This window comes from Ursus maritimus, unplaced genomic scaffold, assembly GCF_017311325.1.
Source record: "Ursus maritimus isolate PB19 unplaced genomic scaffold, ASM1731132v1 scaffold_2, whole genome shotgun sequence".
Classification (NCBI taxonomy): domain Eukaryota; kingdom Metazoa; phylum Chordata; class Mammalia; order Carnivora; family Ursidae; genus Ursus; species Ursus maritimus.
In genome coordinates, this window is record NW_024424452.1 from 96,489,843 (window position 1) to 96,517,366 (window position 27,524).

The 27,524-nt window shown below is 38.5% G+C and overlaps 1 protein-coding gene and 1 pseudogene across 1 annotated transcript; both read right to left on the minus strand.

Moving 5' to 3' along the window:
- Positions 1-27,524, minus strand: CD55 (CD55 molecule (Cromer blood group)). Its single transcript, XM_040636395.1, is given in 12 exon segments — positions 1-1,079; positions 1,964-2,072; positions 4,114-4,183; positions 10,104-10,124; positions 13,168-14,445; positions 19,512-19,700; positions 23,078-23,163; positions 24,236-24,335; positions 24,739-24,930; positions 26,349-26,531; positions 27,343-27,357; positions 27,360-27,524. Coding segments are annotated over 12 exon segments (2,331 nt in total). The 5' UTR covers positions 27,433-27,524; the 3' UTR covers positions 1-1,064.
- Positions 21,652-21,751, minus strand: LOC121104144 (annotated as a pseudogene).

A 27,524-nucleotide genomic window follows, 5' to 3' on the forward strand; every position in this document is an offset into this window, starting at 1 on the left:
TGTAATCAATTATTTATTTCTATTTAGGGAAAATAAATTTTTCTTTACATATCTTCTTGAACTTGTCTTGCTATACATGTAAAACCAATGCATTCACTGACATAAATAAATATAAATAAATTAACGTCAATATTACAAAAGAATAAGATTTACAATTTGGCTATGAACATCTCACTTCAGAAATATAGACTCTTCTCTTGTGTAAATATCATAGTATCTCTGGATATTTTTAGAGACATTAAATTAATGAAGATACTTTTCACCCTTTCATAGGGGTCCTTCTCCAAGAGGAAAAAAAAAAAAGATTGTCCTTAAACAAAATTATAGCCAATCCATTTTATTTACAAGTGAGAGGCTGAGTCCTGATTGGATACCTGTACTGTGTGACAAAGAGTTATTTCTTCATTCTCTCTTCCTTCTCTGCCACCAACTAACCCAAGAAAATCAGTGCTCTTGGGTCATGAGCATGTTTTTCCTTTAAAATATTTTGTTAACCCATTTAGACTCATTTCAATGGAATAAGAAAAGAAAACGCCCTACAGTCAAGGGTTATTTTATAATATGGTTCATCTCTCTTTGGCAAGTTTGCTCAGAAGAGACTGATTTTAGGTTTTTGGTTTCTTTCCAAGTATCCAATGACTGTATTTAATTTTTAATTTTTGATTTCCTTTGTAAACAAAAAAAAATGTTACACATCTAGTGAAAAAAAATCATGCATTTCCTTTTTTCATGTTCACGTTCTAAGTCTGACCGAACCTCCACACTTTCCTACATTTTGAGGAGTGTAATCACTCGAAATTTTGCAAGTTGTTCTATTTTCAAGAGGTTTGGGAGTGTCCCATGACAGATTTGCTTCTCCTTGCTTCGATGATTTTCCTATGCACCTTAAAGACAATGATAGCATGTGAAACGAAGAACACTATTACATTTATTTTGTCCACTCCTCCAGAAAGGTCTAAGAAACTAGAAATAGTCTGCATACTTGTGTGCACTTTCTTCTTAACTCTTCTTCGGCTAAATCAGCTAGCCAATGGTTACTAGCGTCATAAACAAGACTGTCAGTGTTACACATGTGTGTCCTGAAAGTTAAAAAAGAAAGTCAACATCAAAATAATTTTATTGACTGATGATACACATTAATCTTTGGGTTACTATGTGATAAACAATGGAAATTAATCAGTTAGTGCACCATGCAAAACAAAGGCAAAATTAGTAAGTCATCCAGCCTCAGCCAGTGTGGATCTTAGTGTGTCGTAGTTCTAGCGACACCAACTAAAATATGACACTTGAGTTTTTTTAGTTTCTTGAAATTTAAGTAGCCAAGTTAGAATCGGTTAAGATACTTCCAGATTAAAAGTCAATGAAAACCCCTGACACATGCCATAGAGAAAAGTTTCATCAAAAGACACCTCGAGGAAGACACCTAGAATGTTTCACGGATAAGTTTATATTGAGTTATTTTTGTGTCATAATTTTGTATAACGTAAAGGAGATATAAGATCTATAAGCATGACTTACAAAAGATACCATAAAACAAATCTTAATATTTCCTACACACTGGAAACTCTAAAAGCCACCAAGTAAAAAAGGAGAAACAAATATAATATAAGCCAATCATCTCATGACGCAAACAGTCATAATGAAGGCATTCCTACTTTTAAGCCCTAATGTATCCACCTTTCGTTTTTTTCCCCCAAATATCTGTGGCATTGCTAGCAGCCAATCATTTCAAGAAACTGAATGCAAAACACAAGATGAGATGATGAGCGGAGAATGGAGGACACATCATGCTAATGAGAGATCCAGTATGTTAGTCATTCACTCAAGAAAGAAAAACCAGTCTGATGAAATAATAGAGGTCTGAGCCCCTATTATCCTTGAACAGTCATGGATAAAACCTACATCAGCTGTACTGATGGACATTTTGCAAGACACAGAAATGTGACTTTATTAAACCATATACCTTTTCTGATTTACCAGAACGTCTTACTTCTGAGGCAGCACCAGTCACAGTTAAATTACAAAGCTTATTATTTTTGCATGCTTTGCCGTTTTCATGAGTGTAATAAGAGCTGAATAGTAGAGAAGGAAAACACTAATTGAATTATATAATTTTAATTTCAACCGAAAAGCAGTATTAGCATTTCTTTACAATCACATCCCTTTTAACTAAAACTTACGGAACCCTACATTTCTAAGAGAGGAAAGGAAATCCTTTGGTGGGCAAACGCCAAGGGTCACCAAGTGAGGGTACGTGATCACCTTCCCACTCATCAACTCTTTTCCCTGCCCCTATTAAGATCCAATTTTTAATTAAATCAGTATGAGATCAGGAGCATAACCAGGAACATATGAAGTTAGCTCTTAACTTCAACAGCTTTTACTTCCAAAACAAAGGCAAGTGGAGTGTTTTCTAAGTGCACATGAAAAAGGCAAGTGTTTTCTTAGGGGTTTGTATGAGTGTCCTCTGATTCAGAAATAGAGGAATTCGGTTTACTGCAAAACCCCAGTGAAATTCAAAACAAATATTCCCTCCTCTATGTTTCAGCACCTTTAATCCCACTGGAACGATCATGGCCAATATTTTACTGAAAAGTATGTAAAGAAACTGAAACCGCCCAGAGAGCGCCCAGTGAACTCCACATTCCTTTCCCTCCCCCTCACCTACCAGGCCCCACAGGCTTTGCCAGGGAAACCAGGCTTTGCCAGGCTGTGCCAGGCTTTGCAAGGTAAACCCATAATGCTCTAAATCAAAAGGAGAGCCAGAACGAGGGCAAGGAAGTACCCAGGGGGTGGTTTACTGTTTTTCCACAGTAGTTTTGCTCAAGCATTTGAACCAACTTAACTCCCTTTGTATGACTTCGAATTCTGTTTGTTTTTGGTGGACTCTAAACCACATTCTTAAAAAGTTTCTGAAAAATCTGAAGCTCTATTTCACTACATTTGCTATTATAGCATCTAGAATACTTTATTGGCAGTAAACAAATATCTACTTAAAAGCCCACAAAGCCCAGGACCCAGTAGCAGGATAATTTTACTAAAAGACTGAACCACTTAGTGACTTAAAGAACATTTACATACTTCAGCTTATAATAGGCTTCAATAATACCGTTAATCTAAGGAGAAAGGTAAGAGTTACAGAGGGTAAAAAGTAGACAGCTCACATCAGCCCCCAAATTAAAACAGGCCAGTTAGTGGCAGCATTAAAGTAGAGTTATTTTTAATGAGTGAAAAAAAATAGGCATTAGGGCAGTTTAGAAATCATTCAAGTTTATATAAGTTTTCTGAACAGTAAAATCTATAAAACAGACGAGGGTGAACTGAAATAATCCTGTGTCTATAGGATGGGTCAGAGCCAGCTATGACATCATACTTAACATGCACATTGCATGCAGATCAGATATTTCAAATAATACTGGTTTTTTCCCTATGTGCTGCATTCTACCCTCTGAGGGCTTACCATGTGCCAAGCAATGTTCTACCTTCTTTACAGGGGACAGCTCATTTGATCCTTACTACAGTCCCCTGAAGCAGGTGTTATATGTCCCCCAATTTACAAGTTAAGAAAAGGAGCATCAGAGAAGTGAAGTTGCCTGTTGTCACAAAGCGCGTAAACTTCAGCCCGTAAACTTCAGCCCTGGGACGATTCAAATCAAGCAATTAGGCTCCTGGGCTGTTTATATCTGTTTCGGTATGTTTTCATAAATACAACTCAGAAAAAAGGCCTAATCACAGGCAACCTGCCAAACCTGCTAGAGGCTGATTTTTCCCTGGGTTTCTGCTTCTCCGCAACACACATATATGACCAGAAATTGGACTGAGTAGGGAAACAAGGTGAGTTGATTAACAGATTGCAAGGTGAGAATGTGGCTTTCAAATCACTTTCCTTTGACATGTTAATGTCCTTGAATCCACTGAAAAATTGAAAAAAAGACAAAAAAGACACAAATCTATCTGTTCACCCAGGGCAGTAATGACAGAGAAAAGGAATAAAGAGAGAGCATGTCAAAAAACACAATTAAGCTAAGAGAGTTACCTTCTGATAGAGTGTCAAGTTTTACTGGAGAAAAGCTAAGAACACATTTTTTTTAAATCATCAGAATTTCTGCTCACCCTGATTTTCCATAGTGCCAGAAAATTTTGACTAGAATTAGGGTACCAATTACAGTACCAGCAACAAGTCCTTGAGGGGGAAAAAATTTGGTAACACGGTTAATAGAAACACAAGCAAGTACAGATACAACGCAGTTTCACAATGACAAACACACTGGTTATGAGCCAAGTTAAAGAAAAACAGGAGACACGAATCACATTTTGTGTGTGCCTTTCGTATGTCACTAGTTTGACAGTAAAAATGGCACGCTGTTTATCCTGCTTTTGGTCAAAGAAAAATGAAATCAAATATTTGAAGTATCACCATGCTCAAATAAAATGTGTTTAACCCATTGGAGAGGTTTCTGAAGTGTTTCAACCCCTACCAGGCTCAATTGTAAGTGCTTTGATCATCGTCGTTCAAACATGATGACTGAGTTACATAATTTTCGCACTAGAAGGTATCTTAGAGTTCACTCTCATTGTGTGGATGAGTGAACTGAGTCTCCGCGAGGGGAGGGCTACATATGTGGTTAATGGGAAAGCCATTTACTCTGGTTCCTCGTAAAGATAAGAGCTGTAGGCATTTCTCCCTCACAGGGAAGGTAATGTCACCCGTGCATGGAGGTTAAAATATTTACGTTGTTTACAGAGTATGCTGTTCAGTGTTTAGTCTGTTGTCGATACGATTTCATTTAGGAAAGCTAATATTTCCTTTTGAGATTAAATGCACTATTTTGAGTTGACCGATAAAAAAATAATTGGTCAAATAAGTTGGTCATCCATAATTTTTATAGTTTGATTTTTACACACAGTCTTTCTTCTCCAAACCACCTGTGTGCCCTTTCTCCATACCATTCTTGGTCTCCCTCTTCCTCCCTACCTCACCCTGCAATGTCGTTGAGCTCTAGTCTTTGGATCTGTATTGCAAAGGAAATGACAGATGACACTAGGAAAGCAACCAAATCACAAATTGGTTCCACATCAGCAAAACAGTCATGTCACACAATTGTACTATCATATGGATACATGATTGAACAAAACAGCTATTTCTACCACAGGTAAATTTTTTCAGTATTTTACCCAATTTCTTTAACTGATCCCCTAGCACCATATCATTAGCTTGGAAAGACTGTATTCGTAAAATAAATCATGGCTCCTCAAAAATTTGGGGTTTCTTTTCCCTTCACCACTCCCATTAACTCCACCATTTTCAAGGGTTGTAAAACCATCCCATTTTCAATTTGAATGATAAATGAAGACAGAAAATTTTAAAGTGATCTAAAGTATCTTGATGGCAGAACCAAAATCTTATTCTTAGAATACTGATCGGCACATATGTAATTCTAGAAGAATGTGCGCGGAGACTCATGTTTTCACAGGAAGCTAGATCAAAATACAGAAATATGAAAAAACAGGATTCTACATAAGTGATTCTTCAGTAAACTAATAGGCGTATTACCTTCCAAGTTATAAATAAAGAAGAATTTAAAGTATAAAGGCAATAGTTATGATCTCAAAATTCACTTGGTACCTATGGAAAAACCAACCCAAGGGTGAATCAAGGTCAATTTAAGACTTACGAGTCAGAATAAATGTCACAATGAAATTATAATCATGATACCAATGCTCTTAATTGTTAATTGAAGAGCTTTTAGGTAGGACAATTATATAATTTCAGGAAATGGGTTTCTCCAACTAAAAGGAGTATTTTAGCAATGTTTCTCACTATATAGAATGATATTTACAATGTTTAAGACATTGTAAAGCAGTTTACCACCTCATATCCCATCACTCCAATAACCAGCACAGTACTTGGCAAATAGTAGGAAGTGTTTAGAAAATATTTATTAAATTGCATTGAATGATCTTCTTTTTGCAGATGAGAAAACTGAGACCAACAAAGGATAAACTGAACAGTTTATCAACAGAGAAAAACTGGTTTCTAATCCCAGGTTCTGGTCACGATTTTAATTGTTCATAGTATGTTCAAGAAAAATACCTGAGGTTGTTCAAATACAATTTATACTAGATGGGTATTACATTAATATACACAGTATTATCTTCATTCCTGAAGAACCTGAGTCAGAATTCCACATATAAGATCTGGTATAAATTTAAAGGTTCTATTTCTGAAGAAATGTGGGTTTGTCCAGTCACTTCAAAAGGTCGCACTTCCGCATCTAATAAAGCGGAAGTGCAGTTTATATGCAAAACTAAAAAAGTTGTTAATAGGTTGTTCTTCCTTACAATCGTCCTTAACATAACAGAATAAAGGAACTGAGGTCTGTGGACAGGTGAAGTCACACCAGAAAGAGACTTTTATAGAACGAAAAAGAATGTGCTTCAGTAAACCTCAAATTTTCAGATTGACAAATCAGAATCTAACACCACTTCCTCGGCAACATCCATAGGACCCTTGAAGGGTTTTGTTATGATCACTGGATTTCCTGTGCCTCTGTATTTTTTAAGGGAGGGAACTTCAATGCTTCTCTTGTCAGCCTAAGCAGATCAATGAAAAATCAGATGATTATGTTGTCTGATTTCTTAACTTTGAATTACTTGTAGATAATTGAAGTCACTTTAAAATGGGATTTAAGTTCATCCTACAGAGAGACAGGTTTAATAAGACACAGTGAGGACCTGACATCATAGTATCTGACACACTTCAAATTACTACTGAGGATTCAAGATTCTTGAAAGTACGCCTGCACTTGGGCTCGTCAGTACCATATGCCACACGCTGGTGGATGTATAGAGCCCCAGTTAATCAGCATGTGGTATTGGAAGGATACAGAAAGAGCATTTTAGATATGTCCCTGAGTAGTCTTTCATTTTTTCTTAAATATTCCTTCAACTGACTTATGAATCCCCATAAGAGATTTATGAACATCACGAAATAGGGTTTCAACGATGGTGGGGGGGGGCAGTAAAGAATCAGAACTACATTCATTGTCAAATTTGAGTTGTGCAGATTTTCACATAGGACAAGAATCTTTCTACCGTTTCAAGTATCTCGTGCTGGAGAAACGAGTCGCCTGCCTCTGCTGAAGCACCTAACAGAGGTGTGACCTTGGGCAAGTTGCAAATCTTGCAAAAATCATTCTTTCAGATGAAAAATGGGACATAGAGGGGCGCCTGGGTGGCTCAGTTGGTTAAGCAGCGGCCTTCCACTCAGGACGTGATCCCGGGGTCCTAGGATGGAGCCCAGAGTTGAATGGGGGCTCTGCTCAGCGAGGAGCCTGCTTCTCCCTCTGCCTGCCACTCCCCCTGCTTGTGCTCTCTCTCTCTGTCAAATAAATAAAATCTTTTTTAAAAAGTAAAAAACTTTAAAAAATTAAAAATGGGACATAGATACATTATAAGGTCCTTTGAAAAGTAAAATAAAAACAGAAAAATTCCATGGGGCGCCTGGGTGGCTCAGTCGGTAAGCGTCTGCCTTCGGTTCAGGGTGTGATCCCAGAGTTCTGGGACCGAGCCCCACATCAGGCTCCTCCCCTGGGAGCCTGCTTCTTCCTCTCCCACTCCCCCTGCCTGTGTTCCCTCTCTCGCTGGCTGTCTCTCTCTCTGTCAAACAAATAAATAAAAATCATAAAAAAAAAAAACCATAAAAATTCCAGTAGAGTACTTGCCACACAGCAAAAATGCAAATATTACCTTAATAAAGGACTATTTTTACTCTTTGGTGTGGCCAGAGGGAATGATAAAACGGTCAGAAACCCATTTCAGGAAAATGCCAGTGACTGCACTGCATGACTACTTTAAGCTAATATTTACTCAATGGTTAGGACTATGCCGGAGTTTTCATATTTATTATCTCATTAAGCTTCAAAGACTTTAAATAGGGACCATAAATGAGAAGACTGGGCCTCAGAAAGATTAAGTTCAATCACTTGGGTTGAGTAATTACTAGATTAAAAAAAAGAAAAAAAAAGAACCCACAAAATTCAAACCAAGGTCTGGCTGACTCGAAAACACAAGCCTGTCTTCTTTAAATGCTGGCATAAAAAAACAAAAACAGAAACAAAAGCAAAAACAAAATACAACTATACAGAGCATGTATTCTCAATGGGAGTGGCGTTATCCCAAAAGGGTGAACAAAATCTTACTCTTTTATGTATAAAGTATAGAAACACATAAAGAATGTAAATAGATTTACAGTATATCTGTGGTAGTAAAATTTCACTGGGTGGTGGGGGGGGGACGGTGATTAGGGGAAAAAAAAAAAGTCTGAAAAGTTCCCTGAGGGGGAGAGGGCAATAATGAAAAAAAGATTTTTGAGAAACACTGATACAGAGCCAGCCGAAGAGTGGCTATAGGCCTCACAATAAAGTCTTCACTTAGTGGCAAATAAGGAAGTTCTGAGATTAGTCAGTCTCTCTTTCTTAGCAGAATTGAATAGGAAAAAATTCAAATACTTCCAAAGTTCTAGTATCATCTATGTCACTAACATTGCAGTGTAATCAAGAAAAGCAATTTCTTTGTAAGTAGAGTTTGCTGATCTTTAAAATAAGACAGGTGGCAGGAATAAACTGCACAGTGTAAGGAATTTAGTCAATGACATTATAATGGCATCGTATGGTGACGGAAGGCCGCTACGTTTGGGGTGGGCGCAGCCCACACTTACCCAATTACTACGCTGTATACCTGAAACTAATGCAACATTGTGTCTCAACAACAGATTTTTTAAAAATTGATAAAATAAAAATAAAATGAGAAAAGTGTTCCGATTCACAAAATAAATTGAAGAAATTAAGATAATTTTTAGGTTTATATTTTGCAACTATAAGATCCCAAAGAAAAATATTGCCACATGTCTGATTTAAGAGGGAAAGAGCTCCTCTTTATTTTTGAGCACAAGTTGGAATTGCAACTAACTTTAAGGGAAAGTTTTTGGGAAATCATATAGTACATACTTCAAGAATTTCAGAGAAAATAAGCACCTCACACCTTCATCGGACGCCACTGAGCAGATGAGAAAAAGCCCATCGACTAAACTCATCACTGTTCACATTAAATGATGAAATCATGAAGTTTTCATTCAGAATACATTTATTTCTATTAAAATATCAAACAAACAAAGTGAATTCCAACTGTTCAGTTCTTTCAAGATAAGTAGTTTAGCTAAGGAGAGGTTCATTCAAAATATAAAAGAATGATAATAATAATAATAATAATAATAATAAAATACCTACTTTCAGCTTCAATCCCTTGTCTCATTCATGCATGCATAGATAGGAGACTTTAGCTTATAAGGATGTAATTTTAAAATACTCACTTTTTTTTTTATAAGTGTATATTTTCTATTGGGCATTCCTTATTAATATACCAACTAAGCTGTATTGCTTCTTAAACATTTCTCTTACCATCTTCTTTAAGAGTTACTAATCTTCTTGTTAAAATGTATAACATCAAATAATATTTATGAACAACAAAAAAGGACTGGAACAAAGGCAGAAGAAATTGCAACACAGATATACCCTTATGCCCATAGCAACAGAATAATTTTAAAGCTATCTTTGCTTTAAATCACTGACAGGGAAGGGAAAAGGAAGAGGATGTAATCAAAGGTAGCATTCTGGCTTATTTGGAATAGAAGTCTAGAAACGGTCAAGGAGTAGTTTGTGAGTACTTATAAAATATTTGAGGCTTAAAAACTGTATTGACAACAGCCTCCTTCTTGTTGTTTTTGGCCCCTTAGAATGATGATGCTTTGAGACAATAGGCAGTCAATGATACTTGACTGGCTGGCCAAATGATCTGAAGTTGCCCTAAAATTCCCTTGGAACAAGAACATGGTTGGGAATACGTAGGAACATACTGGGTACCTAACGGTGTCCACCAAACACGTCGATAAACTGCATTTACCCGACTTCTCCTCGACACCCTTAAACATTTCATTTTAATAGTATTCCTAAGACAGTAAAAAGACAATATTCTCTTCCAGGAATATGGATTGTACATCCCACACCGATGACAATTTTTTTTAACTGCCGAAGTCCCAAACTTACCAATTGCAATGATGGCGGCATCTGAAGAAAAAAAAGAAAAAAGAATTACAAAAAAAAAAAAAAAAGGAAAGAAAAAAAAAAAAGTAAAGCCACTGATTTGCTAGCAATTTAACATATATATCCACAGTGTACTTGAAAGTTCAAAAGTAACTCTGATTTCCATAACTAAAAGAAATTATAAATAAATTTATGAACACAGTTATATATTAAGCAACAGATACAGCAGTGCCTATATCTACTCAAAGAGTCAACACTAAAAACGTGAAACATGATAAAGAGTTAGTGAATACTGAAACAAACACCATATAATTTGGTTATAGGACTTGATGGCAAGAAACAAGTTTGAAAGCTTATGTAGTAAATAATCACGATCCAATCCTATGACCAAGAAACTATCAGAGGGGCGCCTGGGTGGCACAGCGGTTGAGCGTCTGCCTTCGGCTCAGGGCGTGATCCCGGCGTTATGGGATCGAGCCCCACATCAGGCTCCTCCGCTATGAGCCTGCTTCTTCCTCTCCCACTCCCCCTGCTTGTGTTCCCTCTCTCGCTGGCTGTCTCTATCCTGTTGAATAAATAAATAAAATCTTTAAAAAAAAAAAAAAGAAACTATCAGAAACTGAAGTCTCTCTCAGCAGACTCTATCAAAAGCTCAAATTACCACAGCACCTTAACTTTTTACCTTTCAAGGACTATGAATGGGGCACTGCAAAAATTACTTTCAAATAAATATAATATGCTGCTCTCCTAAGTAGTGAATGGATTTACTCAAAAGTACCACTGAGACAGGTGACATTACGCAGTAGAAAAGAGCACAGGATCTGGAGTAAATAGGTGTTAAAACTGCCAACTTTCTCCCTATTAACTGGGCACTATATGAATCATACAAATTAATCTCTGAGTCTCTAAATTCGTCGTCTATAAAATGAAGCTAAAAAGGCTTATGTCACAAGGTTATCGCAAGGACTTGTGTCCAGGGAGGGGAAGTGTATGGTACACAGAACTAACTATAAGGCATAGCAAGCAAGTGGCAGCAATTACTTTCTTTTTCAACATGAGCATAAAATGGTATATGAGATTTGAAGAATAAATTAATGGCATAAAAGAGAGAAATTTGACCCCAAATATTGGTTGTATTTTCATCATAATTATTGATTCAGGTTTAGTTCATTTTTTTTCAGGTTTCATTTACATCTGTTAAATTATCTTGTATTCTTTTTTTTGCAGAAATATTTCAACAAAGTAAGCACTCTAAAAAATTTACATAGGGCAAGACTTCTTTCTTGTTGCCTTGCTCTATGAAAAATCAGGTATATTCAACCTAAAACTTTTAGGCCCAGACAGGTCATAAAAATGGAAGAAGTCAGTAACCTCCTACAAGTGTTAAAGTAATGACTAGATCTAAAGGTGTGAACACAAGCTATAAAACCGATGTGGAGTGCCAAAAGTCAAGTTAGATAATGAAATATACAACATACTGCTTATGTAAATTACAAAAAAAAAAAAAACAATATCATGTACTAGGTAGGAATGGATACACACCTGCAGCATAAGAATTAAAACATAGATAGGATGCTTACGCACCAAGCTCAGGGCAGTCAGTGCCTCAGAGGGAGAGAAACAGAAGTGGTACATCATATAATATCTGTAATGTTTAAATTCTTAAAAATAGTCAGGTAAGGGCAAAAAAGGCTTCGAGATAACAACTGTGAAGTATATGAAAATATGGTCACAATGTGTAAAACTATTTAAAAAAAACACCATGATTATTTGATACCATCGAAGAATGATCAAAAACGGGGAGGGCTGGGTTAAGATTTTGTGTATGCGCATGTATTTGGCTTTTTACGGAAGGGAATCATGAAATATACAAAGGAAATTTCAACAAGGATATCTGTAATGTTCCAAGGTCTTAAAAAATTATCTGGGTGATGATGGCAAAACAGACTTCATCACAGCAGTTATGAACTCTGGACAAAATCTGGAAAAGCAATCATAACATGATTTGAAGGCCTGGTGGGCAAACGAAGACAGGCAGAAATGGGTCAAAGCCAGAAGAGGGAGAACGGTATGGAATGAGGTTTGCATATTTGCCGTGAGTGAAGTCCTAGGCCATGCAGTGTAGGGAGCAGAATGCAGGGGTCATATTGGCTAAGTAAGAGGATAAGTCAGAGGATGGAGTTCAAGATCATCAACAGAGCATCTGGAAAGTGAGAGGGCAAATCTGAGGGGCTGCTAATAGTTGATTTCTTGACATTTGTAGTGGTTACAAAAATATTTGCTTTAGAAAAGTAATTGAGTCATACATGGGTGTTTTATGCAGTGTGTGTGTGTGTATGTGTGTGTTGACTTCAATTAAGAAGTTAAAAAAATTTTTTTTAAATTATCTCCTGGCTCACAGTCCTGTTGAGATTTTCCAAGAAACTGAAATAAAAATAGGTATCTTGAATAGAGAATAAGAATGTCTATAGAAATGTTGGCTATCCATTAGGTAAGTTAATAGACAAGGGGACATCACGGTAGCCTGAAGAAGCAGGAACTGGTAAGAAGAGTTTCATTCATTCACTCAATGTGTATTACTGAAGTCTACAGCATATTTTAGTCCACTTTTATAAAAATTGTCATTTAAAGACCCTTGTGTAAATATAGACTATTTCAAAGATTTCTGTCTTTTCAGTTACTTAGAAGACAGTGTTGAGATGCTTTAACACATTAGCAACTCTACGGAATCTCAAGAGACCCTTCAGCAAACTTAAGGGATGGGTCTCTATCAATAAACCAGACCAAGAAAATGGCCATAAGGATGGTACATATTTGGTTCTCTGAAGGGTCTTGAAGAATTCAAGGACTCCCTAAAACTCATATAAAAAACAGAATTTCTTTGCCAAGCTTAATTTAGCATTGTTTTCATGGAGCCCCAATCTTTTTCTATATTATTGCAAAATGTTTTGCCCAAGCATACTCCCAATCTGCCTCTGAAGAAAGTCAAGAGCATTAGTATGGAAAACTCTTCCCACCATAGCACCTTAGATCCCTACTCAGGAAAACCTGAGTTGTGTCAACTAACCTGAAGAGACGGTCCCTTTTCCTTTAGGTGCGTTGGTTGTCCTGGGAGTAGCTGAACTCTGTTTTGCTGTAATATGAGCAGAGGTCAATCTTTTTGTTGTATGGAGACCCTTAGTCACTGGGGCATGTACAGCAGTGGACTTTCGTGTTGCTGGAAGACTCTGTGTAAATGAAGCTTTCACTGTGGTGGATCTATGGGTGGCTGGCATGGCCTGTGTAGCAGACACATTTGCCATGATGGGATTCTGGGCTGCTGGTGGGGTCTCTGTAGATTGAGCATTTGATATGGGGGATTTTTTGGCTGTGGCTGAATCTTTTACTGTGGTGAGTTTCTGAAGAGTTGATGGGGTCTTTGTAGCTGAAACATGTACTGTGTTGGGTTTCTGAGTAGTTGATGGGGACTTTGTAGCTGAAACATTTAATGTGTTGGGTTTCTGAGGAGTTGATGGGGTCTTTGTAGCTGAAACATTTACTGTGTTGGGTTTCTGAGGAGTTGATGGGGTCTTTGTAGCTGAAACATTTACTGTGTTGGGTTTCTGAGGAGTTGATGGGGTCTTTGTAGCTGAAACATTTACTGTGTTGGGTTTCTGAAGAGTTGGTAGGGCTTCTGTAGCTGAAGAATTTATTGTGTTAGGTTTCTGAGGAGTTGGTAAGGCTTCTGTAGCTGAAGAATTTATTGTGTTGAGTTTCTGAGGAGTTGATGGGGCCTTTGTAGCTGAAACATTTACTGTGTTGGGTTTCTGAGGAGTTGGTAGGGCTTCTGTAGCTGAAGAATTTATTGTGTCAGGTTTCTGAGGAGTTGATGGGGTCTTTGTAGCTGAAATATGTACTGTGTTGGGTTTCTGAGAAGTTGATGGGGACTTTGTGGCTGAAACATGTACTGTGTTGGGTTTCTGAGGAGTTGGTAGGGCTTCTGTAGCTGGAGAACTTATTGTGTTGGGTTTCTGAGGAGTTGATGGGACTTCTGTAGCTGGAACGTTTACTGTGTTGGATTTCTGAAGAGTTGATGGGGCCTTTGTAGCTGGAGCATTTATGGTGGTGGGTTTCTGAGGAGTTGTTGGGACTTTGGTACCTGAAACATTCACTGTAGTGGGTTTCTGAGTTGATGTAACTTCAGTACTTGGAGCACTCGCTGTGGTGGGTTTCCGAGTTGACGGAGCTTTGGTACTTGGAACATTCGTTGTGGTGGGTTTCTGAGGAGTTGATGTGGGCTTTGTAGCTGATGCAATTACTGTGGTGGATTTCTGAACTGGTGGTGTGACCTTAGAAATCTGAGAACCTTACGAGGAAGAAAAATGTTAAAAAATATTAGCTTAATAATGCTGTCAAGTTAAGACTTAGGAACAAGTTGCTTGCTCTATGAATTCTCTCTTTCTCCCCCACAAATACCTAAATATGAATATGACTTTTAGGAAACCAAGTCTAATTATGATTTTCCCAAGGAACTGAAACACTGCATTGTTTTCGCTTTGATATAAAGTATACCTGTAGAGAACTAAAGTACTTTACACCAAAGTAGTACTGAGGTTCTTAAACTGTTTCCTGCATAAAGAAAAGAAACCAAAGTCAGAGTTGCCAGTGATCTCATTCTGTGACACACCCCAAATTAAGACATTTTCTCTCACAAAATGTTTTCCTTTGCTCATGCCAAGACCAAAGAACCAGATAGAACCACTGGACAGACAGAGATAATCACAACATAGTTCTTTTTCCCAATGCTTTCAGGACATGTTAGTGACCTTGGGAACTTGTTCTGTTTCACTTCTTTATTCAAGTAATACAGTCAATCTGAAAAAAATAACTCTTTTTTCCTCTTGTGCTGGGTACCAACGTGACACATATTAGTTTAGTCCCTCTTTGGATTGCAGATCAGGTACCAAACATCTGAAGTGCGACCTTGATTAAGATCCTATTCTGAGAATCGCAACTCTAACAATTTAGTACAATTTTAGGTCTTCAGTGCCTGTCAGACTTCGGGTTGCTTACACACTCCCTCGTAAGGCAGCACCGAGAAGGGCTGCTGGCTTCACCCACACTGGAGACTGCTGTCGATTTCTCTAATGCTGCTAAGCTGTGACTTTCTCATCTCTACAACGAGGATAAAAACAAAGCAGATTTGAGAACTTTATTGTAAGGAAGGAGAGAAATAATTTAGGTAGGTTATTGCCCACAACGTCTGTCCCTGAAGGAACACATTTTGCCACATTTCTGCGCCACCAGCACACACATCCTGCTCCACGCCCTCATTTATTTCTGTTCCTGTAGCTCCCTCAGAGGACGGTGGGGACGGGATAACTCACGGAAAATACCTAGCCGGTAGCGCAGGACTGAGCCCTCAAAAAATGGTAGATGGTATTGTTAGGATACGATTTACACGGACTTTTCCTGTAAGGTGCTCCCACATGAAATTGATCCTTTGCTCTACCACGCTAGTTCTCATTTTCGATCCAGAAGACGTGCGTGTTAGTATGGTGTAAGTTTCCCGGAAATCACTTTTCTCCTTTTGCCATTTTGTTGTTTGGTGTCTAGTTTAATTCCATCGCCAGCAGCGCGCTCCAGATTATTTCAATCTTCTGAACTACATGGTGATTGAGAGCCCAGCCTAAGGGCAATGTTCCATGCACACTTGAAAAAAACTTTTCCTTCTGTCCTTACAGGGTTCAATGCTCTTACTATGTCAATTTTTTAAGAAGTTTAACTGTTGCTTCTGTATTCTTATTGGTTTTTGGTTGCTTATTCTAACAGCTATTGAAATAAGTGCGTAGAATTCTCATACTATAATCATGGATTTATCTATTTTTCTTTCTGTCTGTTTTTTGCTACATGTGGATTGAAGCTTTTTTTCCAGTGCTCATAGATAGTAGATTGTGATAGATTCCTGTTGAATGGACCCCCTTTAGCATTATGAACTGTTGTATCTTAAAGTATTCTTTGATATTATGAGAACTGCACCAGCTTTTCTTTTTTTTGGTAGTTGTTGGCAAAGTATATTTTTCCATCCTTTACTTTTGACCATTCAGTATTCTTATCATTAAATTGTGTCCCCTGTAGCCAGCAAATAGGTTTTCTTTTTTTAATCCAGTCTGACGACCTTACTTAAATTACACTCTGTGTAATTACTGATATAGTTGGGTTTATAGCAAACACTTTACTATCAGTCAGCTCTTCCACCCATCTAGTTTATGTTTCCCTTCCTCTCTTGTTTCCTTTTGGATAAAGTGTTCATTATCATTCCTTTGTTAGCTTATGATTTATACTTTCTTTCACTATTATTTTCATGGCGGCCCTAGAGATTACAGTATATATTAGACTATAAGTCAACTATGCAAATTAACATTTTAACAACATTTTAGTATTGCCAGAACCTTGTAACCCTTAAATTCAATTTACCTCTTCCTGCCTTTTGCTCTGTTGCTATTATACACTTGTATTGGACGTACACGTCAAACCCCAGAAGACGATACGTTTATCATTTTGTACAGTCCTAGTCATGTACCTTTGCTAGTGTTCTTCATTTCCTCTTGCATTTTCATGTTTTACTTGGGATTATTTTCATTCTACTTGAAGGAATGCTTTTACTTTGTCATTCTGGGCAGGTCTGGTCTGCTGGTGACAAGTTCCCTTAGTTTTCATATGAGACCATCTTCATTTTGCATTCAGTTTTAAAGGATATATCCATTGGGTAAAGAATTCCAGGTGAGCAGTCATTTTCTTATCCTTAACTTGAAGGATTTCTTCTCATTGTCTTTGGCTTCCACAATTTTTGTCGAGAAGCCTGTGATCAGTTTTAGTGTTGTTCCTTTGAAGATAATGCTGTCTTTTTGTCTCCTGGTGCTTTTATCATTGTTTTGAGTTGTCAAAATTTTTGCCACGACATGCCAGGAAGTGGTTTTATTTTTATTCTAAGAGTCCTGAGAATCTTTGAAATGTGTTGATGTATTTCATCAGTTTTGGAGAATTCTGTCATCTCTTTGAATACTTCTGTTCCTCTTTCTCTCTTTCTCTGTCTCTCCTCTTAGCTAACCTATGTTAGAACAGTTTCACATGTCTCAAATATCTCCTAAGGTTTTATCTATATTTTACATCTGCCTCCCTTTGTGCTTCTGGGCTTTATTAATGAATCTTTTTTCCTGTTCCAAATACTGCGTCCCAATGACTGTTCAAACAATTGTGCTCTTCATTTTAGATTTTATATTGGTAGAATGTCTACTTTATTTTTATAGATTCTAGTTCTTTGTTGAAATTCTCTATTTCTCTTTTCCTTTAATACCTTAACCATATTAACCAATAATTTTAAAGTCCTCATCTGTTAACTCAATTATCTGGATCTCTTTTATTGGATTTATTTTCCCCTGATTTGGTTATAACTTCTTGCTTCTCTCCATGTCTAATACTGTTTTATTATATTACAGACGTTGTATATAAAACCTTCAGATGGTATGATCTTCCAAGAGAGGTCCCCTTTTCTGATAGGCAGACTGGTTGGAGGTGATCACATCCTCAGCCCATGAGGGACTGAGCTGGGTCTCAGCCTTAGTAAGACTCAGTCTACTTCTACTCTTGCCTCTGTTCCTTGGGAGTTGTCCCTCTGGGTTTTTCCTCAACAGCCTGGGAATCTTTGTTTCCTCAGCCCCAAGAAACTGTGGGAGAGCCAGGTCTGTCCTTCGGGGGTCCCCCGCCCAGCAATCTAGCCTCCTTCCCCACACAGCTTCAAAATGGGCACAAATGTGTTAAGGGGGACAGGAGTGTGTGCTTGATCCAAGCTTCTTCCTCTGATATTTGTTGCCCAAATACCATAAGGAGCTGAGAGATTTCATTTTGTACTTTGGAGGCTTTGGGTCTAACTCCCCAGTGTCCCCTGCAGCCCCAGAAATCAGCAAATGACCCTTGGAGTGAAAAACTGGCTCTGCATTGAGGACCTCAATTTTCAGTATATTTTTCTAGCCCACCACAACCACTAAAAGCTTTGCCAGTTTCTCTCTTTCCTGGCAGTGGTCTTTTATGGGAGTCACGATGGATCTCCAGCCCAGAGTGGCTTGTCTTTGCTCCACCCCCAGGAATTCTAATTCATTCAGGCCTGGTTGTTCCCACCCTTGTGTCTCGTGCCTTTCAAGATAGGACTTAAAAAAGGAAAAAATCTTCCCTGATTTTGTAGTTATTGTAAAGGAAATATTGGCCTACCATGGCCTACTTGGGGACTAGCCTAGACTTGTAAGCTCTAAATAACTGATAATTTAATAAAACAGGGGAAAATAAATATGAAGGGTATCACATAGCCAGATTAAGAAGCAAACACATATCAAACTTCTCCCATAATTAAATTAATTCTAACAATATAATGAAATTTTCACCAGGCAGCTGTCACATCGCCACATCAAAATAGCCATTATCAACAAGGGTGCGGAGCCAGCACGGGGACGCTGTGCCTTCGCTCCAGTAACTACCCTGCAAGGAATTTATTGTACAAAATGTACACCTGCACGATTCCAGATGCCCAATAATTGCCACAGCATCTTTTGTAAGAATAATTTAAAAAACTAGAATCAAAAACTAAATTCCCCTCAATAGGTTAAATAATTGATATATCCATATAACTGCTATGATTAAAAAAATAAATATGGATAGGTATGTTTATTTTCTAGAATCGAATGCAAACATTTGTTAACCATGGTTACTTCTGAGAGAAGGATTAGGGACAGAGAGATTTTTACTTTACATTTCGTATTTGTCTGCATGGTTTTAATATTACTTCATTGTTGATGTATACTATTTATAACAAATAACTGTTTTTAACAAGCACTGCTATTTAGAAATTCATGCTAACATAATTCCAAGTATAATTATAAAAGGAGTTCGAGTCGCACTGGCACTCACATATCACACTGCTTAAAAAAATACCGCCTCCTGGGATCACTATCTAGATCCCTCAGTTTAGTCAAAGATTCCCTCCCAACTGAATAAAATAAACCATTTTATATACCTTTTGTATTGATATTAACTTACTGAAGGTGATATGGTAAGAAATAGCAAATGTAAGCTAACTCACTAAAAACGTGAGACATGTTACGTGTACATGTGTGGGCGCTATATGCTATGTGCGTGTATATATTTATTTATTTATTCATATATTACCACATATCCTCCATATCAGTGGTTCCTCTTTCCTTGGAAGTCATAGACCTCTCTGAGAATCTGATGAAAAATCGTGCCCCCCAGAAAAACGCAAATATGCATATATGTACCGCATTTTCCATTCATTTCTTAGGGAGTTCATAGAATCTCTGTAGCCCATATATAGACCTAAAGGTAAAAATAAAACAAAAATCAACAACGCAAACTCATTACCTTTGCACTCAGGTGGCGGGCCACTCCATTCTCCTTGGTCACCTTTAACGGTACAATAAATAGAGTTCTCTCCGATCAGGGTGAAGCCTTCCTTACATCTATATTTGATAGCCTGTTGATACACGTAAGTGTCCCGTAGATCCAGAATGAATCCATTGTTAATTTCTGGTGGTTCTGGACAAAAAATTTCTTTAAAAAAATTCCAACATATTTTACGTTAATAAAACTGCCAATTACTTACTTTAATAAGCAAGATTAAAACATGTTAAATAACTTACTTAAAAAAAAAAATCTACCATTTTTCTAAATTCAGCACTATCGACCAGGGAGCTCAGAAATACCTATTAAGTAATGAGTCATGTTATTTGGAGCTTTGGATACAAATGGTATAAAACATGAATGCTCACTTTGAGACCAATGTATAGAAATAAGATTTAGAACGTATATGTGAAGCAAAAATTACAATGAAGTCCTCACACATTACATGTCAAATTGTGCTAGAAAAAGCAAATACTGCCAGAGTTCAGAGGTGAAAGCAGGACGGAGATTTTAAGGAGGAAATGGAACTTGAGTTTAATACTGAGATACACCCTTCTGCTAAGAGAGCAGAGAAGAGGCCATTGCTCTGCATTCCAGGGGGAAATGATGCCAAGTGAAAGGGCCCTAGAAGTCAAGGGGCATCCTTGGGAAATAGGAACAGATGATTCTGACACAGCGAAATATCAGAAGTGGCAGGATTACATTTTGACTTTTAGGATAAAACTTTTTTAAGCATTTATTAAAGCACAGCCTTTCACTTAAAGTACATGTATTAAGCAGTGCATTCGGAAAACAGGTGCAAGCAGAGTTGTTCTAGTCATATTATAAAAAGAGCCCCACCCCCCCGCCACGGCAGTAGCCCTGATAAATGCAACAGCTCCACATTGTCTAGAGCCAGGAAAGCAATGGGATCACTTGTGTACATCAATGATGTCACATCAAGTGGCCTTAAGTAACCATAGCGTATTAGAAAACCTATAAATTACTTTTAGGCCACTGATGAAAGCAAGGAGCAAGAGCAGATTAATCTGCTTTACACGGGGCTAAGGGGCATGACAATTACACATCACCATCAGTGCCATTCAGAGATTTCCTGAGCACCTAATACATACCAGGCATTGTTCTAGAAACAGAATTGCAAAACTAAATAAAATATTAAGTCTTAGGTCTTAAAATATCGTAACGGGGGTGCCTGGGTGGCTCAGTTGGTTAAGCGTCTGCGCCTGCATCGGGCTCCCCACTTAGCGGAGAGCCCGCTTCTCCCTCTCCCTCTCCTGCTCCCACTGCTTGTGCTCTCTGTCAAATAAATAAATAAAATCTTAAAATAAAATAAAATAAAATACAGTGACAAAAAAGATTCAAAGATTTTCATTTAAATACAAAATAGTGAGACTCATCACAGAAGTGTGCACGATGGTGTAGAAAGAGAGAAGAACAGTTAACCATCAGGGAGGTCAGGGAAAGCTTCTAGAAGGTCTATCAGAGCAACCCCTTAAAAAGAAAATTTAAAAAAAGAAAGAAAAGAAAAGAAAAGAAACATAGGAAAAAGAACAGCTAAGCAAAGAAGGGACCGAAGGACATTCCAGGCGGAGGCAGCAGCAGAAGGAAAGATGTGGGCAGCTTTTTGTGGAAAGAGCATAAAGTATGAGGGAAGACATAGCGTGAAGTGAGTAGACCATGGCTCCCCTGTATGCTTTACTAAGGAGTTTGGACTCTGTAAGTGATGAGGAGACATGTATAAGCCTTAAGGCAGAAGAGATAAGTCACTTCCGTGTTTCAGATGGATCAATCTGGGTAGAGTGTGGATGAAATATTAATGGAGTCCAAGAATGGAGGATGGGGGCCATTGCAATCAGTGTCACCTCTGAACTCAGGCAAGTGGGACTCCTGCCCCAGTTCTCACACTTTACGAGGCCATGCTGTGGCCCTCCTCTGACTGAGCTTCTCCCTGACAGTGGGGTATGGGCAGGGCTGAGGGTATGCTTACGGAGAGCTTCTCCCCCACCCCACTGTAAATCATGCTCTAGAAACTGGCCCTCGGAATTCCCCCCTGCAGGGCCTGAAAGGGTCCCTTCTCCCTGTCCATATTCTTTTTTTTTTTTTAAATATGGAACACTATAAATTTCTGTGTCATCTTGGAGCAAGGACCACGCTAAACTTCTCTGTGTCATTCCAACTTTACTGTATGTGTCACATGATCCCGATGGTCGAGAAGAGTCTATACTGCTGATGTGTGCACCTGTAGTCCAAAGTTCAGTGCCGTGGGCGAGGGGACAAGGTCCCAGGTACATGACTTGGGTGTGTAGTCCAAGTTGTGTATTTGCATGCATCAGAGGCTTCTCACAGTGCCAGAAGGGGATACCTATTCGAGTACGTTTGCCGTCCAAACTCACTTTCGCATCACTTACAACATCCCTTACTAGATGGTGGAAATGGGAAAGGTGGGTGGTGGGTGGTAATGCTGAAAATTTCGAAGTACTAATAATGAGAAAAAGGGAAGTAGCAGACGTAGGACGGCAGCGCTCAAGGTGGTGTGCCCTGTAAGGAGTACCTAGGTGTGACCAGCTTACCCCTGCAAGCTCTTGCTTGGCAAGACTTCATTTTATGTGTCTTCCTATCAACTGACCCCATGCATTCCCTCCCGCAGGGCGTCAATCAAGATGCACTTGTCAAATCCACTAAGTCCAGTCTAGCTTTCTGCTCCTGATAACACCAAAACCTTGAACTCAGCAATAATTTTAGCAAAGATGGGAGAAATCATAAAGCTTACATTTTTAAGCATTGCATTTTTTCTTAAGAAAAAAAGAAAAAAAAGAAATATATTGCACATATTTTACTCCTCTCAATTTTCAGGAGACATATGTCTCCAGTGGATATAAATTTGACTGGATACATGCATTTATGATACGATTTCTATGCCCTACTCTCCCTCTGAGAAGATAAGATTCTCAAATGCAAAGATCATATTTCTTCGTTGTTGTACAACCTTATTTCTCTAATCATGAAAAATCAATCCCATTTCAAAACATTTACAGATAATTAGCTCAGTTCATAATCTTAAAAGAGGCAACACTGAGTCCTAGAAAAATGATGGGTTTGACGTCCAGAGATCTGGGTTAAAGGCCTTCTCTTGCCACTTATTTTGGGATGTAGGGTCAGGTCATATAAACTCTCTGATCAAGAGTATTTTAATTCATAAAATTAATAATAATGGGGGAAGAAAAACCCTGTTATCTATTTTGCTTGATTGTTAGAAGGAAAGGTAGGGTAATAAATGACCAACCACAATATACACCTGTTTGCTGGGGGTTTTTTGTTTGTTTTGTTTGTTTATTTGTTTGTTTTGGAATTTGTTGGGGTTTTTTAATCCTTTATCACCACAGCTAATAAATTAAGAAACATCGCTAATAGAGATCTTTAAATTAGTTAAGACATTGCTACATTGGATAATTCTTCATGAGAGAAAGTAATTTACTATTGACTATTCAGCCTCACAACTAGAGTGCTTAGGTTTTTTTCAGTCTTACCTTGGCATTCAGGCAACGGATCACTCCACCCAACACCGTCATCTACAAGGGAACAGTAACTAGAAGGAACACCAACTAGCCTGTACCTGAAGCAACAAGGGGAGAAAAAAGTTAGGTCCCATCCACCTGTTTGCCTTCCCTTAAATTCTCCAAAACATCATCTTAAAATATTTACTACACCAGTAGACGGAAACAAAACAATAGTTGATCAAAGTTCACATGGCGGTTTAAAGGAAAAGAAAAAATTAAATTAAAAAAAGGTGATATCCAAAGGGTAAAAAAGTATAAGACATGCAAAACGTTTTTTACTTGGGCGAAAACAGGAAAGTGTTTTGAAACATTTTAAAGTGATATAGATGCTTGAATATTTTATATTTCTGAATTCTAAAAGATAAACAGAGGCTTCATAGGATAATAGAACATATTTATATTTTAAGGGCTCAAAGTACTCCCCAGATTTGACAATAATCATATTAATGATCTAAGCATCTCTGTTTCATACAGGAGACGCACGATGTTGATATTTTTATTTTATAGACAGCAGGGACACACACACACACAGAGTAAAATATCATAATTCAATATGCGGATATTTAATGAGAAAATGGACATGAAATTTCCATCAGTCTCTGAGACACTGATGATACCCAAAGAGTGAGTTCCTTTTCCCTATGTAGGGAACTTAGAAAAGACCTCAGGTCAGCATGATATTTTTACACTAGGAGTAAATGTTTTTAACACACAATATTTTGTAACAGGCAGTTTGCATACAGAAAAAAATATGCAAATTCATTATTTAGGTAAAGTAAGGATTAGTTTCATTGGAACACTTGAAAGATTTAATTTCTGTAAGTGCCAACATATTACAAGTTTTTTCCTTTACTAATCACATTAAAAATTTTACAATGAATCCTATACGTACAGAAATCTAACAATTGAGAGAATTTGGTGTTACAAGAAATTGTCCTTTCTTGCCCCCATTTTATTAAATTTAACCATGATGAGCTCATGATGAAAGATCCTTGAGCAGAGGAATTGTTTTAATGACACTAGCTTGTAAACACTGACCACAAATTTAAAAACTTCCATCTTAAGTCCTAAATCTGTTTTGACATTTGTTAAACATAGAGTATAAATATATAGTATGCCAAAACTTACCCCTCGTTACACGAGAAGGAGATGGACGCACCGTATAATATGTCAGTTGGTATGCTGACACGACCATTTCTTAAATCCCCAGGATTAGGACATGATTTTCCTAGAAGAGAGCACAAATCGATTTTTTTTTCATTAAATTATCAGGCACTTCTATGCAAATTCATCATCTGAACTATTGACAATTCTAATCCTTAGACTTGTAAAATCCTGCCTGCATTTTGTAAGTTTCAAATAAAGCACCATATTTAGAATATATGCTTCTTACATTTTAGGTAACCTTAAACTAATTAAATGTGAAATCTGTGAGTAAATTAATACTCCCGTCTCACAAGTGTTTAGTTGGCCTGATTTATAAAACAGAATTATAAAATCACTCTAATGGTTCTTTTCAGAATCATTCAAAGTAATAGTAGATACACATAGACTTCCAGCATGAATGAAGGAAGAATTACTGTTTCCCCAAATACCACATGATTACGAATACTCTGTAAAATTATACTCACTTTTACAAAATTCATCTGGTTTGGACCACGTAAAATTCTGAAGGCAAGTTAGTTTTCCTGAGAGAGAATAGTCCCTCCGGTAGCCAGGACGGCAGTCATATTCCACAATGGAACCCTCTGGGAAATAATTCTGTTTGGTAAAAGACGTTTTGAGAGATGCAAAAAGTAGCCTGGTTGGAACGTCACAGCTACCTAAAAGTATTAACAAAAGCAACAACATAACTAATATCACCTTATTTGATAATCTATGTTTAATTAACCAGAATTATTTGGTCCTTCCATCCCCCTTTTTCTGTACTTCTTTGTACATATTTGGTATTTAACTATATTGATATCACTACAACATTTACGGTGTGTCAAGCATATTCACATCTATTCTTTTGTTCCCTACTTCGTACATCTGGTACCTAGATATCACTCTGCCCACAATTCAGGAAATCTGACCCATTTTAGGCACATGCAGGCACTGCCGCTTACCTTCCCTGAGGAGGACAGGGGTGAGAGGAGAACTAGTATTTCCTTAGACTCCCGGGGCTAATGTTCTGATTAGCAATAACAATAACAGCACTATTGTTGTTGTTTGTACAAACACACAACACACTTCTATGTGTTTTATACATATAAATTCATTTCATCCTCACCACAACCCAGAAGGCCACGGATCAGATGAGCCCACGGTGTACATAAAAGTATTTATAAACAGTAAACATCCAGGCAAAGGTGAATGTGTAGAGGCATGGTACAGTGGAAGGGACTTCGGATTTATAGTACAAAGACAAGTTTGGACCCTGGCTCTCCTGCATAAGAACTGCTGATCTCAAGAAGTTACTTAACTTCTGGGGAACTATTTCCCCTGACACTACTTCCTTACTGAAAAATGGAGGTAAGAGTCCCGACTCCACTCATGGGGTGGAGTCAGCTACATAGAACCCTTATAAACTCTAAAACAGCATACGCGTGAAGGCTTAAGTACTTCAACCACTGCTTTCTATCCTGCACACACAAAACGCAAAGGTTCAAGCTGATTTCACAAAACATTTATGGCAGTTTCTCTATTTCCCGTACCTTCTGTGACTCCAGGTTGTCCAAAGTTAGGAACCAAGTCTCATCTTTTATCTTTACTTGTCTCTGTCAAAGTTAATATAGGACTATGTGTCTAGTGCTAGATTTTGAGGGAAATACAGAGAACTTTTTGAAATGCTAGCACAGAGTTCTATTTGGGGAGTCCTACTTTACAAAATGAAATTTAAGAACACAGAAGACCTATGTTATGTGTCGTGAGGTGATTGCCAAACCTATTCATATATAATTCACCCCCTAAATTGTACCTATTGTTTATTTTCTCTATTAGTTCAGGAGGTACAGTGTTGGGGGGGGGGGTTGCGGAGAAACAACAACAGAATGCCCAAACCTGTTAATGAAGAAGCAGGACCTATTCTGAGAAGTAATGTCGTCAATTAGCTGCAGTGTGAAGTGCCAGGTGTATATACCATGGGATTTCATAATACTTGAAAACTATCAATTACCACTCATGCTAAAGAGGGATAAAATTAAACTAGCAAGATATAGTCCATTCCCGTAACTTATATATACAAAAATGAAGAACTTACGGTTACAAAATTCTGCCAGCTCTGACCATGCATTGTTGAGACAGACCACTGAGTCGGCCTTGCCAGGAACCTTTACAAAGCCTTCATTACATTTGTATGTTAGTGTGGTTCCTTCAGGAAAACTCGAGACACCTCCCAAAGTTAGTAGGGCATTAGGTACCTCTGGGGGAAGGCTGCAGTCACCTAGGGAGAGAAAAACAAAAACAAAAACAAAAAAACAAAAAACCCAGAACTGAAGGAAATAACACTTTTCAGTTCAAAGCAACATTCCTTTTGCAAGAGGAGTAAGGGAAGCAGCCAAGGCTTTTGAGGCACATGTAACATTTCCATCCAGTTGCTGAAGCGACAGACCAAGAAGTTGCTAGGCTGCCTGTCTTGTCAATTCAGTACTAAAATAAGGACAGAATCAACCCCTCCCTTTCATTATTGAAAAAAAAAAAGTGGTTTAGAATTGATCTCCACGTTGATACTGTTACTAAGCACGCAGTAAAGACAGACGCTCCCGTGGAACGTTACACCTGGAAGCGAAGACGTGCTAACGTGTAGCGTCCCGGGCAGCACACAACTGGACTCTGCTTAAGAGGTGAGAGGGACCAACTCTGGCCTCCCACCCTTAAAGAGATGTTGGGGGATTCAGAATTCACTCTTTGAGTCCTGCCCTTCGGCTTCGCCAGGTTTGGCTGCTCCGCAAACTCAGCCCGCGCTTCCTCAACGGTCCCCGCCTCACTCCTGAAGTCCTGCTAGCTGGGGTCCAGCACAGCAAGACCCCAAACTGCAGCTTGGCAGCGGAGATCCTCTCCCTGTCCCCACGGGATTCTGCTAGTAGGAAGCCCTGAGCCTTCAGGGTAGAGGATTACGGGAACAATTTACCCGTGCCCACATTCCTCCCCTCCCCAGGTCCCCAGATTCCTCGGTCGTCGCGGAGACGGATCCCGCCCCTCCCACCAGCCTAAGGGTTCACCCAGCGGGGCTGGGCCCCCCAGCTCCCGCTCACCCTGCACGGCAGGTGACACAGCAGCAGCAGCAGCAGCAGCAGCAGCGGCAGCGGCGGCGGCGGCGCAGTCAGCCCGCCAACGAGACACATGGCGCGCGGGGACCGGGACCCGGAGTGAGTGGAAGCTGGCTCGGGCAAGGAGCTGAAAGCCGCAGCAGCGCCTCGCTGTTCCGCCAGGCGCG